The sequence below is a fragment of the Anomaloglossus baeobatrachus genome, chromosome 6 (genome assembly GCF_048569485.1).
Source record: "Anomaloglossus baeobatrachus isolate aAnoBae1 chromosome 6, aAnoBae1.hap1, whole genome shotgun sequence".
NCBI lineage: Eukaryota > Metazoa > Chordata > Amphibia > Anura > Aromobatidae > Anomaloglossus > Anomaloglossus baeobatrachus.
The window spans coordinates 34,136,317-34,149,889 of record NC_134358.1 but is presented as its reverse complement, the minus strand read 5'-3'; the positions used below and the strand labels follow the sequence as shown (position 1 = coordinate 34,149,889).

At 47.2% G+C, this 13,573-nt stretch overlaps 1 protein-coding gene across 1 annotated transcript in view; it reads left to right on the top strand.

Annotated features, from left to right (window-relative positions):
* The window catches only part of TG (thyroglobulin), a 221,975-nt gene that overhangs the window by 89,544 nt on the left and 118,858 nt on the right, over positions 1 to 13,573 (top strand). The window contains exons 23-26 of the mRNA XM_075316012.1: positions 3,195 to 3,314; positions 3,699 to 3,814; positions 4,351 to 4,459; positions 6,265 to 6,459. Coding sequence (XP_075172127.1) covers positions 3,195 to 3,314; positions 3,699 to 3,814; positions 4,351 to 4,459; positions 6,265 to 6,459 — 540 coding nt within the window. The remainder of the gene's footprint in view (positions 1 to 3,194; positions 3,315 to 3,698; positions 3,815 to 4,350; positions 4,460 to 6,264; positions 6,460 to 13,573) is intronic.

Below are 13,573 nucleotides of genomic sequence, written 5' to 3'. Positions count from 1 at the left end.
GGTGCGGAAACGGATGGCGTATTGACCCACCGTCAGAGTCCCCTGACGTAACCGGAGAAGAGATGAAGCAGACGCGGAGGCGCGTCCGGGTTCGTCAAAGGTGCTGCGAAAGGCCTGCAGGAATTCCTGGAGGTTCTTGGTCATAGGGTCCTCCTTCTCCCACAAAGGGTTCATCCACGCCAGTGCCTCGCCCTCTAGGTGAGACATGATGAAGGCGACCTTGGCTTGGTCGGAGGCAAACAAATGTGGCAGCTGCGTGAAATGGAGGGAGCATTGGTTTATAAACCCCCTGCAGGTCTTGGGATCTCCGGCGTACCGGGGTGGTGAGGCCAAACGCAGTCTGGAAGCATCCGAGGAGGCTGCCACAGGAGCGGGGGCCGTGGATTGACTAGTGGAGACCCGGGGCGCTGAAGATGTAACCGAGGCTTGTAGCGTGTTCAAGCGGGCGTCCACGGAGGTCATAAAGTTCAGCATGCGGGTCTGGACTTCACGCTGGCGTTGGAGTTCCTCTTGCAAGGCCACTAGTGCTTCGGCGGGATCCATGGCCTGTTCTTACTGTTAGGGCCAGATGGACGGGCAGACCCGGGAGGTGGATCCACTGGGCCGAACTCCCCGATGAGGGAAAGGAGTCCGGTAGCCGGAGCACTTTAGGTAGCAGGACAGTCCGTGTACTGGAACACAATGGAGAAGTCCCTGGGACCACGAGGTCACTGATGGTGGTCCGGGTGACGGAGCTCAGGTTCGGAAGCCGTGATGATGTCTGGCGGGGTCCGGAACCGTTGGAGCGAGATGACAGGTCACCGCAGGGAACCGAGATGGTACGGACTGTCAGGATGGCAGATGGGCAGCGTTCAGGGTTCGAGATACAGCAGGACCGGATGGCGATGCAGGATCGGCTCTAGAAGACAGAGAGGTAAGTATCTCACAGAACACAAGGAGACCTGACTCCTAGCTTGGGAAAACACGAAGAACAGGCCCCGCTCCCTTGGACATTAACCCCCTTTATACCCTGTACCTGTATGCATCATTTCCTGTCAGTGGACACTGGCCCTTTAAGAAAGGGTCAGTGACCGCGCGCGCGCCCTAACGCGCATGCGCGCGGCCCGGGTGCCAGAAGCCAGGGCAGGAAGCTGAGAGGAGGACGCAGCAGAGCCGACCAGGGACTGGGAAGCCGACGGGTGCCGGGAGCGGGGACCAGGAGGCTTGGGAAGCGCGGGCACTGGAGGCTGGAGAGCGGGGAGCGTGGCAGGTGAGCCGGGGAGCGGAGCAGAGGACCCGGGGAGCAGAGCGGAGGACCCGGGGAGCGTGACAACACCCCACATTCCCTGCAGGAACACTAAGGTCAGAACACAAATCCTTGTTGCCCTCCTCCAGGGGCTGATGTTCACACCAGGGGGTGGGCCAGGCGGTTGGCTCCACCCACCGAGGAGTACACAGTCCTGGAGGCGGGAAAACCGGGCAGATTAGAGATAGCGTTTAGAGTTTGAAGTCAAGCTAGGGAAGTAAAGGAGCTAGTGACAGGAGTGGAAGTGAGAGAAGAAAAGTGACAGTTTGAAAGCCTGAAGTTGGTCCGGGTGTGTGCCCCGGACTGAGACAGCAAGGTTGACAGACAGCGGTGACCGTCTGCAGGAGAGGCTAATCGGAGGTTGCCGAAAGGACCGTGGACGGGTGGTGGCCCGGCGGTACTGGAGCGGTATACAAAGAGAAGCCAGCACCAGTGGCAGGGGCCTTTCGGATCCCGGCAAGGCTAGGAGTCGCCATAATTTGCCAAATCCGTCAGTGAAGGGGACCTCCGGGTCTCCCAGCAGCAAAGTGCCGATTGAAGGCAACAGTCCGACCATGAAGGGGAGACACCGCCACCGTCAAGGCACCAGTTTCCCAGGGCCAGCGCCTGCGGGCAAGAGAGGGGCTCCTCCGGCTCATATCCAAGCTGGGGAGCGGGTTACCGGTGGGAATCCATCGCTACCAAAGAACAGTACTTAGGTGCAGGGAAGTGACCGTCACCGCTAACTGCAGGGAACATCAGCACCGTAGCCGTCCGAGGGACCCGTCCAACCAGCCGTTTGTTTACCGTGAACTGTGTCATCATCCTTGGGCTGAGTGAGTACCTCCGTGCCGTGCGGCACAGCGCTGCCCCCGCGTCCCTGCACCTCCACAGGCCCCATAACCCGCCTGTCCACCATCCTGACCTCCCCATCATCGGGCCCCGGGACTACCAAAACCCCTACCCACGGAGGGGCAAACCAACATCTAGCTGCTCCATACCACCACTCCCGGGATCCCCAGACAGAGCAGCGGTGGTGTCCACACAATCACCACAACCGTGGGTGGCGTCACGGACATTAATCAAATCCCCCACCAACAAATCAAACCCCCTTTCACTCACGGACGAGGAGCGCCGCTTGAGTCCCCGGGATCCGGCCCATCGCTCGAGCCACCGAGCAGCAGCAGTAGCCGCAGAGCAGCGGCGGCCGGACCCGAGCAGTGGGAGAGCGCAGCGTTGACACCCTCCTCCCCTCTCGCGACACTAATATTCTTATTATTACACCTACTACATATTGGGATAAGATCTTGGAGGTGGGAATAACCCTTTAATTGCCTTAATATATGTAATAGGAAACAAAACATGGTGGCTCCTGTGTAGTCTAATGTGTCTCCATAGTAACCAACTACAAACAAACCCTGTGTGGTCTGATCGTAGGAATACTCTTTAAGGCCTAATATTCCCTAAATGTTATCACACTTTGCTGTAAATTTTGGATCTAGATGGAGCACAGATTTCATATTGGGGAGCGTCTGTCTTCTCTGCTCATTGCCACAAAGGAAGAAAAAGTAGGCCCCGATGCAAAATTTCCAACAAGAACCCAATTTTCTTTGGTCTTTGGTAGTATGGGTCTTGTTATATGGCCTAAAGGGACCTATGGGGCCTGCATACTGCAAGGTCAGGATGCGACCACAACCCCTGCACCATGGCGGCCAACATTTCTGGGGCCATTAAAGCCTCTGCTCCTCGTGGGAATAACTCACGTCTCCCAGCAACACCCACTTTTGGGCGTGGCTTATATAAACCACACCCTCTTTAACCTCAGGCGTTGCGGGAAATCCCGGACATTTAGTAGCTATGCTGCTGTACCTTCTATAATTGTGCCCTTGAAATGTCCAAAAAAAATAAAAATATTATATGGTCCTTCAAGTGTTACAGAAGTTCGAGCCGGTCCCCCAGGACAATCTGCTGGTCAGTAATGAGGAATCGGGAGCGGATCAGTCCGGGCAAGTAAAGGAGAAGCGGGGGAAACTCCTCAGCTGTATTGTTGGTAAGTGATCTGGAGGGTAAGCCCGAGGGTCCAGCCCTATTATAGACAGGTTGCATGTATTTGGGGCCAAACATACATTTTATAATTGGGTTTCATTAAAATTTTGGGGATTTTATAGCTTGTTTCCTGCACATTCAACTTTGATGTGGTCTGTCATCATAAATCAGCTGAGAGGAGCTCAAAAAAAGACAAAAGAGATGCGGCAGGCAGAATGAGCTCACTGACATATTCTCAGTTCACTCATCCTGCAGCCATTATAGCTTTAGAAGAAATACGGTGCAAAATTTTCAAAGTAACCCAATTACAAAAAATATTATTAGGCAAAAAACATTGTACCCGAGAAGTCTAGACTCATATTGTTATATTATTTTGTTGTTTTTGCAGATTGTGCTGCGGATGATGATTGTGACTACATCACTGTTTCTTCGAATGGCACCGGAGTGAAATGTCAGCTGTACTCCAGGCACGGATCCAACATCATGTGCTCCACGGACAGACAGGTAGGAGCGGCCATAAGTTATAGCTGAGAGAAGCGGCCGTAGGGGATTTTTGGCGCCGCTTACCTTTACCAATATTGGGCACCGTTGTGATTTCCTTTTTTAACACAGGACCATTGTCCAGATTGTCCAAGACTCTTATGTCTATTAGGGTCGCAGATATCATTACTGTGAGTCAAAATGAGACCCCCACTCATTTCTAGAATGAAGGACTACTATGTATTTCCTATAATATAGAGGATTTGTCCGTTTTTTCCATCCCAGTGCAAATGAAAGTGACAGCTTGCAGAATTCTGAATACAGCTCTGGGTGAAGCTAGAGAATAAGACATCCTCAGTTTTAGGAAAAAGCATTAATTTTGTTTTTTCAGGATATTTTTGCTGCAAATTGGTATTTAATTTAGACTTTCCAGACAAGGGTTGAGAATACAAGACCCCCGGGGCTGGTGCTGATACGTCCTGTCGTGTGCGGGGTCAGAAGATAGTGGAAATAAATGAGCTCAGAGATATTATAATTTTATTATTGCTCTTCTTCTTCAGATTCCTGATGCCCTCGGTAATGCGGCCTCCTCCAGTGTGACCGGGCTCCGCTGCCAGTATAAAATAAATCTGATGACCGCAGACAATGTCGCTGTATACCGGAAACGGGGTGAGAATATCAAAATAAAGAAGGATTTTGAAATGTATAGAAAAATAAGAAAATAAAGTCACTGTTTATGAAGGAATATGATCTACATCCTTTAATATTTTATATTGCTTATTCTGTACTGATCCTGTATTATACTCCAGAGCTGCACTCACTATTCTGCTGGTGCAGTCACTGTGTACATACATTACATTACTGATCCTGAGTTACCTCCTGTATTATACTCCAGAGCTGCACTCACTATTCTGCTGGTGCAATCACTGTGTACATACATTACATTACTGATCCTGAGTTACCTCCTGTATTATACTCCAGAGCTGCACTCACTATTCTGCTGCTGGTGCAGTCACTGTGTACATCCATTACATTACTGATCCTGAGTTACCTCCTGTATTATACTCCAGAGCTGCACTCACTATTCTGCTGGTGCAGTCACTCTGTACATACATTACATTACTGATCCTGAGTTACCTCCTGTATTATACTCCAGAGCTGCACTCACTATTCTGCTGGTACAGTCATTGTGTACATACATTACATTACTGATCCTGTACTGATCCTAAGTTACCTCCTGTATTATACTCCAGAGCTGCACTCACTATTGTGCTGGTGCAGTCCCTGTGTACATACATTACATTACTGATCCTGCACTGATCCTGAGTTACATCCTGTATTATACTCCAGAGCTGCACTCACTATTCTGCTGGTGCAGTCACTGTGTACATACATTACATTACTGATCCTGCACTGATCCTGAGTTACATCCTGTATTATACTCCAGAGCTGCACTCACTATTCTGCTGGTGCAGTCACTGTGTACATACATTACATTACTGATCCTGTACTAATCCTGAGTTACATCCTGTATTATAATCCAGAGCTGCACTCACTGTTCTGCTGGTGCAGTCACTGTGTACATACATTACATTACTGATCCTGCACTGATCCTGAGTTACATCCTGTATTATAATCCAGAGCTGCACTCACTGTTCTGCTGGTGCAGCCACTGTGTACATACATTACATTACTAATCCTGTACTGATCCTGAGTTACATCCTGTATTATACTCCAGAGCTGCACTCACTATTCTGCTGGTGCAGTCACTGTTTACATACATTACATTACTGATCCTGTACTGATCCTGAGTTACATCCTGTATTATACTCCAGAGCTGCACTCACTATTCTGCTGGTGCAGTCACTGTTTACATACATTACATTACTGATCCTGTACTGATCCTGAGTTATCTCCTGCATTATACTCCAGAGCTGCACTCACTATTCTGCTGGTGCAGTCACTGTGCACATACATTACATTACTGATCCTGTACTGATCCTAAATTACATTCTGTATTATACTCCAGAGCTGCACTCACTATTCTGCTGGTGCAGTCACTGTGTACATACATTACATTACTGATTCTGTACTGATCCTGAGTTATATCCTGTATTATACTCCAGAGCTGCACTCACTATTGTGCTGGTGCAGTCCCTGTGTACATACATTACATTACTTATCCTGAGTTACCTCCTGTATTATACTCCAGAGCTGCACTCACTATTCTGCTGGTGCAGTCACTGTGTACATGTTTAGTGTAAAAATGACACTTTCCAAAATGCAAACCACTATTGCAGCCACTGAACAGTCAGGGTATGGTGGGAGATTTCTGCTCTTGATCCATAAATACATTGTGTATAATTGCAGCGTTGTAGTAGTCTTGTGATTGCTGCTCCGGCAGTTCCTCCCTGTTTGATATTAATGCAGCAGAACAATAATTGATAATTAATTGCCATTGTTCTAATTATCAGGACAAGAGTTTGGTGATCTCAGCGGTTTTACTCGCACAGACTTCGCCAATGCCATTTCTGGAGCGTATAGTGCAGTACTTTTCCCATCCAGCGGTGGCGCTAGATTACCCGATGGATATTTCTTGTGTCGTCAGAGCTGCGCTCAGGATTCCTGCTGCGATGGCTTCATACTAAGTCAGGTCATCTTAAATCAAGGTAACGCACCTCGGAGTCACAGCCCGGTGCGGGGGGGGGGGGGGGGTTGTTCATGTCACATCAATGGATGATCAGCTAAAAAGCTTTTCTTGCAGATTTAACTTTGACGTGATCTGTGGTGATCAATCCGGTGTGAAGAGCTCCGAAAAAGACAGATACAAGAGTTACAAACTGTCCTGTTAGAGTGAGCTCACTGATGAATTCTCAGTTAACTCATTTTGGAGCCAGCAATAGATAGTAGAACGCAGAAGCTTTAGAAGGCAAACGGTGCAAACTGTTTAATGGCACTCAATTGGAAATATAATTTTTAGCCAGAAGTACAGGCTATTAAGTAAAAGGAAAATAAATGTCCCCAGAAGTGGACAGCCCCTTTAAATGTAATATAATGCATCTCCCATTGATTTGAATAGAGGCAGTATAGCTGATCCGCGGGGGTGCCGGGAGTTGGACCCTGGCCGATCAGACATTGGTGGCCTATCCTTAAGATAGATCATCAATGTTAAAGTAGTGACAACCCCCTTTAATGATGACCCATCACTTGTGTTAGATAAGTAATTTTTTACCTGGTGTGAATGCCCCTGTTCTTCTGAATTTGGTGATGTTTTTCTTTTCTTCCTGCGCCTCTCCGTTTCTGAGATATGGCCTTCTCGTCTCTACATAAATCTAGTCTTCTCTGCCAAGTGGGCTTGGTTCTTAACTCCTCTTTCAGGACGACGCCCATTTGGCAAACAAGGCTAGATTTACAGATGGGGAAAAAGGAGGTCATATCTCAGGAACAGAGAGGCGCAGAAACAAAATAAAAACATCGCCGGATTCAGGAGAACAGCGGCATTTATACTACGTTAACAAAAACGGGTGCTTGTGAATGAAGGTGAACTTGATTCATACACCAAGGGTGCACGCCATGTTATTCAGTTATCACCCACAATGACTGCAGTATAATCCCTTAGATGCTGGTGTGTGTGTGTTGTGTGTGTGTGTTGTGTGTTGTGTGTTGTGTGTGTGTGTGTGTGTGTGTGTGTGTGTGTGTCCCCGCTAAAGGAATCTGCACCGTTATATTTACAATCACAAAATTTTGCACAGACGCCCCATGTGGCTCAGGGAACATCATAGACTATGTTTTGAGGGGAAAATTTAACCCCGCGCTTTATAGTAATTCACCGAAAAACCTGCCTCCAGTAAAGCATTGCAGCTGGGAGCTACAGGTCATTAGTAAGAGCTGAGATTGGTTATTATAGGCAACGAAGGACATTCTTAGTATAAGAAGCTTATGTGTGAGGTAAAATGAGATAGGATGGATAGAGAGACAGACAGACAGACAGAGAGAGACAGACAGACGGATAGAGTGAGAGAGAGACCGAGTGGGAGAGTAAAGCTGGGTTCACACATAGCGACAACGACGTCGCTGTTACGTCACCATTTTCTGTGACGTAGCAGCGACCTAGTAAGTCGCTGTTATGATTGCTGCTTAGCTGTCAAACACAGCAGACGCAGCAGCGATCATAACGACACGCGTCGCTGTGGAAGCCATGCTGCACTTGGTAACTAAGGTAAATATCAGGTAACCATTACCCGATATTTACCTTGGTTACCAGCGCACACGCTTAGCGCTGGCTCCCTGCTCTCCTAGCCAGGGTACACATCGGGTTAATTACCCGATGTGTACTCCGGCTCCGGCTACGTGTGCAGGGAGCCAACGCTAAGCGGTGTGCTCTCACGCTGCCAGTGCCGGCTCCCTTCTCACGTAGCCGGAGTACACATCGGGTAATTAACCCGATGTGTACCCTGGCTAGGAGAGCAGGGAGCCAGCACTGGCAGCGTGAGAGCGGCGGTGCTAGTAACTAATGTAAATAACGGGTAACCAAGGAAAGGGCTTCTTGGTTACCCGATGTTTACCGTGGTTACAGCTTACCGCAGGCTGCCAGAAGCTGGATCCCTGCTCCCTGCTCGCTTCAGTTCGTCGCTCTCTCGCTGTCACACACAGCGATGTGTGCTTCACAGCGGGAGAGCAATGAGCAAAAGAAGAAGCAGGACATTCAGCAACGACCGTCGACCTCACAGCAGGGGCCAGCTCGTTGCTGGATGTCACACACAGCGACAGAAAATGGTGACGTAGCAGCGACGTCGTTGTCGCCGTCGCTGTGTGTGACACCACCTTTAGGGACAGTGAGGAGGGGAGAGGGAGAGAGACACTTAGTCACTATCCCGTGCAATGCTGGGTACCACAGCTAATGTATATGTGTGTGTGTGTGTGTGTGGGTATATATATATATATATATATATATATATATATATATATATATATATATATATATATATATATATATATATACACTGGCTGTAGTACCCGGGCGTTGCCCGGGATAGTAACTGTCACTCTATCTCTCTCCCAGTCTCTGTGTGTCGCTGTCTGTCTGTCTCTTTCCTTGTCTGTCTGTTTCTATCTCTCTGTCTGTGCATCAGTCTATCTGTCTCAATCTCTGTACTGTATTTGTCTGTCTCTCTCTTTCCCGGGCTGTCTCTTTCCCGGGCTGTCTCTTTCCCGGGCTGTCTCTTTCCCGGGCTGTCTCTTTCCCGGGCTGTCTCTTTCCCGGGCTGTCTCTTTCCCGGGCTGTCTCTTTCCCGGGCTGTCTCTTTCCCGGGCTGTCTCTTTCCCGGGCTGTCTCTTTCCCGGGCTGTCTCTTTCCCGGGCTGTCTCTTTCCCGGGCTGTCTCTTTCCCGGGCTGTCTCTTTCCCGGGCTGTCTCTTTCCTGGGCTGTCTCTTTCCTGGGCTGTCTCTTTCCCGGGCTGTCTCTTTGCCCGGCTGCCTCTTTCCATGGCTGTCTCTTTGCCCGGCTGCCTCTTTCCCGGGCTGTCTCTTTGCCTGGCTGTCTCTTTCCCGGGCTGTCTCTTTGCCCGGCTGCCTCTTTCCATGGCTGTCTCTTTGCCCGGCTGCCTCTTTCCATGGCTGTCTCTTTGCCCGGCTGCCTCTTTCCAGGGCTGTCTCTTTCCAGGGCTGTCTCTTTCCCGGGCTGTCTCTTTCCCGGGCTGTCTCTTTCCCGGGCTGTCTCTTTCCCGGGCTGTCTCTTTCCCGGGCTGTCTCTTTCCCGGGCTGTCTCTTTCCCGGGCTGTCTCTTTCCCGGGCTGTCTCTTTCCCGGGCTGTCTCTTTCCCGGGCTGTCTCTTTCCCGGGCTGTCTCTTTCCCGGGCTGTCTCTTTCCCGGGCTGTCTCTTTCCCGGGCTGTCTCTTTCCCGGGCTGTCTCTTTCCCGGGCTGTCTCTTTCCCGGGCTGTCTCTTTCCCGGGCTGTCTCTTTCCCGGGCTGTCTCTTTCCCGGGCTGTCTCTTTCCCGGGCTGTCTCTTTCCCGGGCTGTCTCTTTCCCGGGCTGTCTCTTTGGGCATCTGTCTCTTTGCCTGGCTGTCTCTTTGCCCGGCTGTCTCTTTGCCCGGCTGCCTCTTTGCCCGGCTGCCTCTTTGCCTGGTCTGTCTCTTTCCCGGGTTCTCTCTTTCCCGGGTTCTCTCTTTCCCGGGATGTCTCTTTTCCAGGGATGTCTCTTTCCCGGGCTGTCTCTTTACTGGGATGTCTCTTTACCGGGATGTCTCTTTGCCGGGATGTCTCTTTTCCCGGGATGTCTCTTTGGCCGGCTGTCTCTTTCCCAGTGTGTCTCTCTGTCTGTCTGTCTGTCTCTATCTGTCTATCTATCTTATACTAACAGTTTATTTTGTTCCTATAGCAACCACTGAGAGTTGCTATTTATAGCCTATAGCTTCCAGCTCCATTTAGTTTAATGGCTGTAGGATTTTGTAGCGTAACTGGAAAGCACTGGGTTAAATTTTCCCGCCCAAACATCCAAACATAATCTATGACGTTCACATGAGGCGTCTGTGCAAAATTTCGTGATTGTAAATGCGACGGCGCGGATTCCTTTAGCGGACACACATACACTGAGCTTTATAATAAATAAATATATATATATATATATATGTGTGTATATATATATATATATATATATATATATATAAAAAGAGAGAGATATGTATATATAGATATATATGTATATAAAGTCTGTATTAAAGAGCAATTTAATATTACCAATTACTATTGTTATTAATGATAATACTAATGATAATACATATTATTATATACTGTGTATTTATATTTTTTATATATATATATATATATATATATATATATATATATATATATATATATATATATATATATTTACTGAGCACCAGTGGCTTGCCATAAGGGGAACAGATACATTTTAGATATATTGCAGATGTAATGGAACTATTAACATAAGGAAATTGAATTAATACCGTTGATCTTGGAATAAAACTGATATACGAGACCCAAAGATGTGCGAGTGATTCCAGCCCGAGGTTCTGATGCTAAGAGTCGGGCGATGGCACGTCATCCTCATCTGTTTACCTTATGGTATAGAGAAGGAAATCTATCGATCTGCGTTGTTTATTGTGCAGGATATGAGAACATTCCTGACTCCGGGAACAATACTGACTCTAATTAGTAGTTCATTAAGATTCACAAGAAAACAATAAACAGTCTGGAAGTTTGTGTAATGACTCCAGATTTCATAAGGAGAAACAATCTACACTTAGCAAAAGGGGACATTGATACTTTGTGGGTAAAAAAAAAAAGTACATCCCCTCTAAGAGGTCAGGTTGCGTATGGTTATTGCCAATGGACATTAACCTAAATCATGCCCTGGCACCCCTGTGTCACCCCTGATCAAAATTACTGTTATTGTGAATAGTGAAGCAAGTTGAAGATGAAATGGTCTCTACAAGGCATAAAGTTAAAGATGACACATTTTCTTTGTATTTCAGGCAAACATTTTTTTTTATTTTCATATTTTACATTTTCATATTAGCAAGAAAGGAAAATGGGCCAATGCAAACGTTTGTGCACCCTGTATGGTTCATATCTAGTAGCACCCCCTATTGCTTGCATTACAGCTTTTTGTAACAGCGAAAAGTCTTTCAATTATTGTTTGCATTATTTTCAGCCATTCTTCCTTGGAGACGTCTTCCAGTTCTGTGAGATTCCTGGCTCGTCTTGCATGCACTGCTCTTCCTTGGAGATGTCTTCCAGTTCTGTGTTATTCCTGGCTCGTCTTGCATGCACTACTCTTCCTTGGAGAAGTCTTCCAGTCTGTGTTATTCCTGGCTCATCTTGCATGCACTGCTCTTCCTTGGAGACATCTTCCAGTTCTGTGAGATTCTTGGCTCGTTTTGCATGCACTGCTCTTTTGAGGTCTAGCTACAGATTTTGAATAATTTTCAGATCACAATACTGTGAGGGCCATTGCAAAACCTTCAGCTTGCACCTTTTGAGGTCTATTGTGGATTTTGACTTGTGTTTAGGATCAATATCCTTTTGTAGAAGCCATTCTCTTTTCAACTTCAGCTTTTGTACAGCGAATTTTTGTAACAGCTGCTTGTACGATTGCTAGAGAGGCAAATCAGAACCCCTGCCTGACTGCAAAAGACCTTCAGGAAGATTTAGCAGACTCTGGAGTTGTGGTACATTGTTCTACTGTTCAGAGACTCCTGCACAAATATGGCCTTCATGGAGGAGTCATCAGAAGAAAACCTCTCCTGCTTTCTCACCATAAACTTCAGCGGCAGAAGTCCGCAAAAGATCATGTAAACAAGCATGATACGTTTTGGAAGTCCAGTCAACCGAAAAGGTTAAATCAGAACTTTTTTGCCACACTGATCAATGGTATGTGTGGAGAAAAAAGGGCACAGAATTTCAGGAAAATAGCATCTCACCAGCCATTAAGCATGGGGGTGGATCAATCATGCTTTGGGGTTGTGTTGCAGCCAATGGCACGGGGAACATTTCATGGGTAGAGGGAAGAATGGATTCAATGCAATTTCAAAATATTCAAATTATTGATGTAAACATAACAGTGTCTATAAAAAAAGCTGAAGTTCAAAAGAGGAGAGAAGAGGATGGCTTGTACAAAGGGATAATGATCCTAAACACACTTCAAAATTCACAATAGACGACCTCCAAAGGCGCAAACTGAAGGTTTTACAATGGCCCTCACAGTTCTCTGATCTGAACATCAATGAAAATCTGTGGCTAGACCTCAAAAGAGCAGTGCATGCAAGACAAGGAATCTTACAGAACTGGAAGACGAGCCAGGAATCTCACAAAACTGGAAGACGAGCCGTAAATCTCACAGAACTAGAAGACGAGCCAGGAATCTCACAGAACTGGAAGACGAGCCAGGAATCTCACAGAACTGGAAGACGAGCCAGGAATCTCACAGAACTGGAAGACGAGCCAGGAATCTCACAGAACTGGAAGACGAGCCAGGAATCTCACAGAACTGGAAGACGAGCCAGGAATCTCACAGAACTGGAAGGCGAAGCAGGAATCTCACAGAACTGGAAGATGAGCCAGGAATCTCATAGAACTGGAAGACGAAGCAGGAATCTCACAGAACTGGAAGACGAGCCAGGAATCTCACAGAACTGGAAGACGAGCCAGGAATCTCACAGAACTGGAAGACGAGCCAGGAATCTCACAGAACTGGAAGATGAGCCAGGAATCTCACAGAACTGGAAGACGAGGCAGGAATCTCACAGAACTGGAAGACGAGCCAGGAATCTCACAAAACTGGAAGACGAGCCAGGAATCTCACAGAACTGGAAGACGAGGCAGGAATCTCACAGAACTGGAAGACGAGGCAGGAATCTCACAAAACTGGAAGACGAGGCAGGAATCTTACAGAACTGGAAGACGTCTCTAAGGAAGAATGGATGAAAATCCCTCAAACAAGAATTGAAACAAAAAGCGTATACAAGCTGTGATACTCGCCAAAGGGGGTGCTACTAGGTACTAGCCATGCAAGATGTCCAAACTTTTGCATTTTCCTTTTTTTTGTTAATTTTAATATGTAAAAGATGAAAAAAATTACAAAGAAAATGTGTCATCTTTAACTTTATGCCTTTTAGAGATCATTTCAACTTGCTTAACTGTTCACAATAACAGTAATTGTGTCCAGGGGTGCTCAAACTTTTACATGCCACTGTACATTCAATTTGGGACACATATATGAAAAGAAAACTAAATGGGTCTACAATTTTTCACCTTTGAGG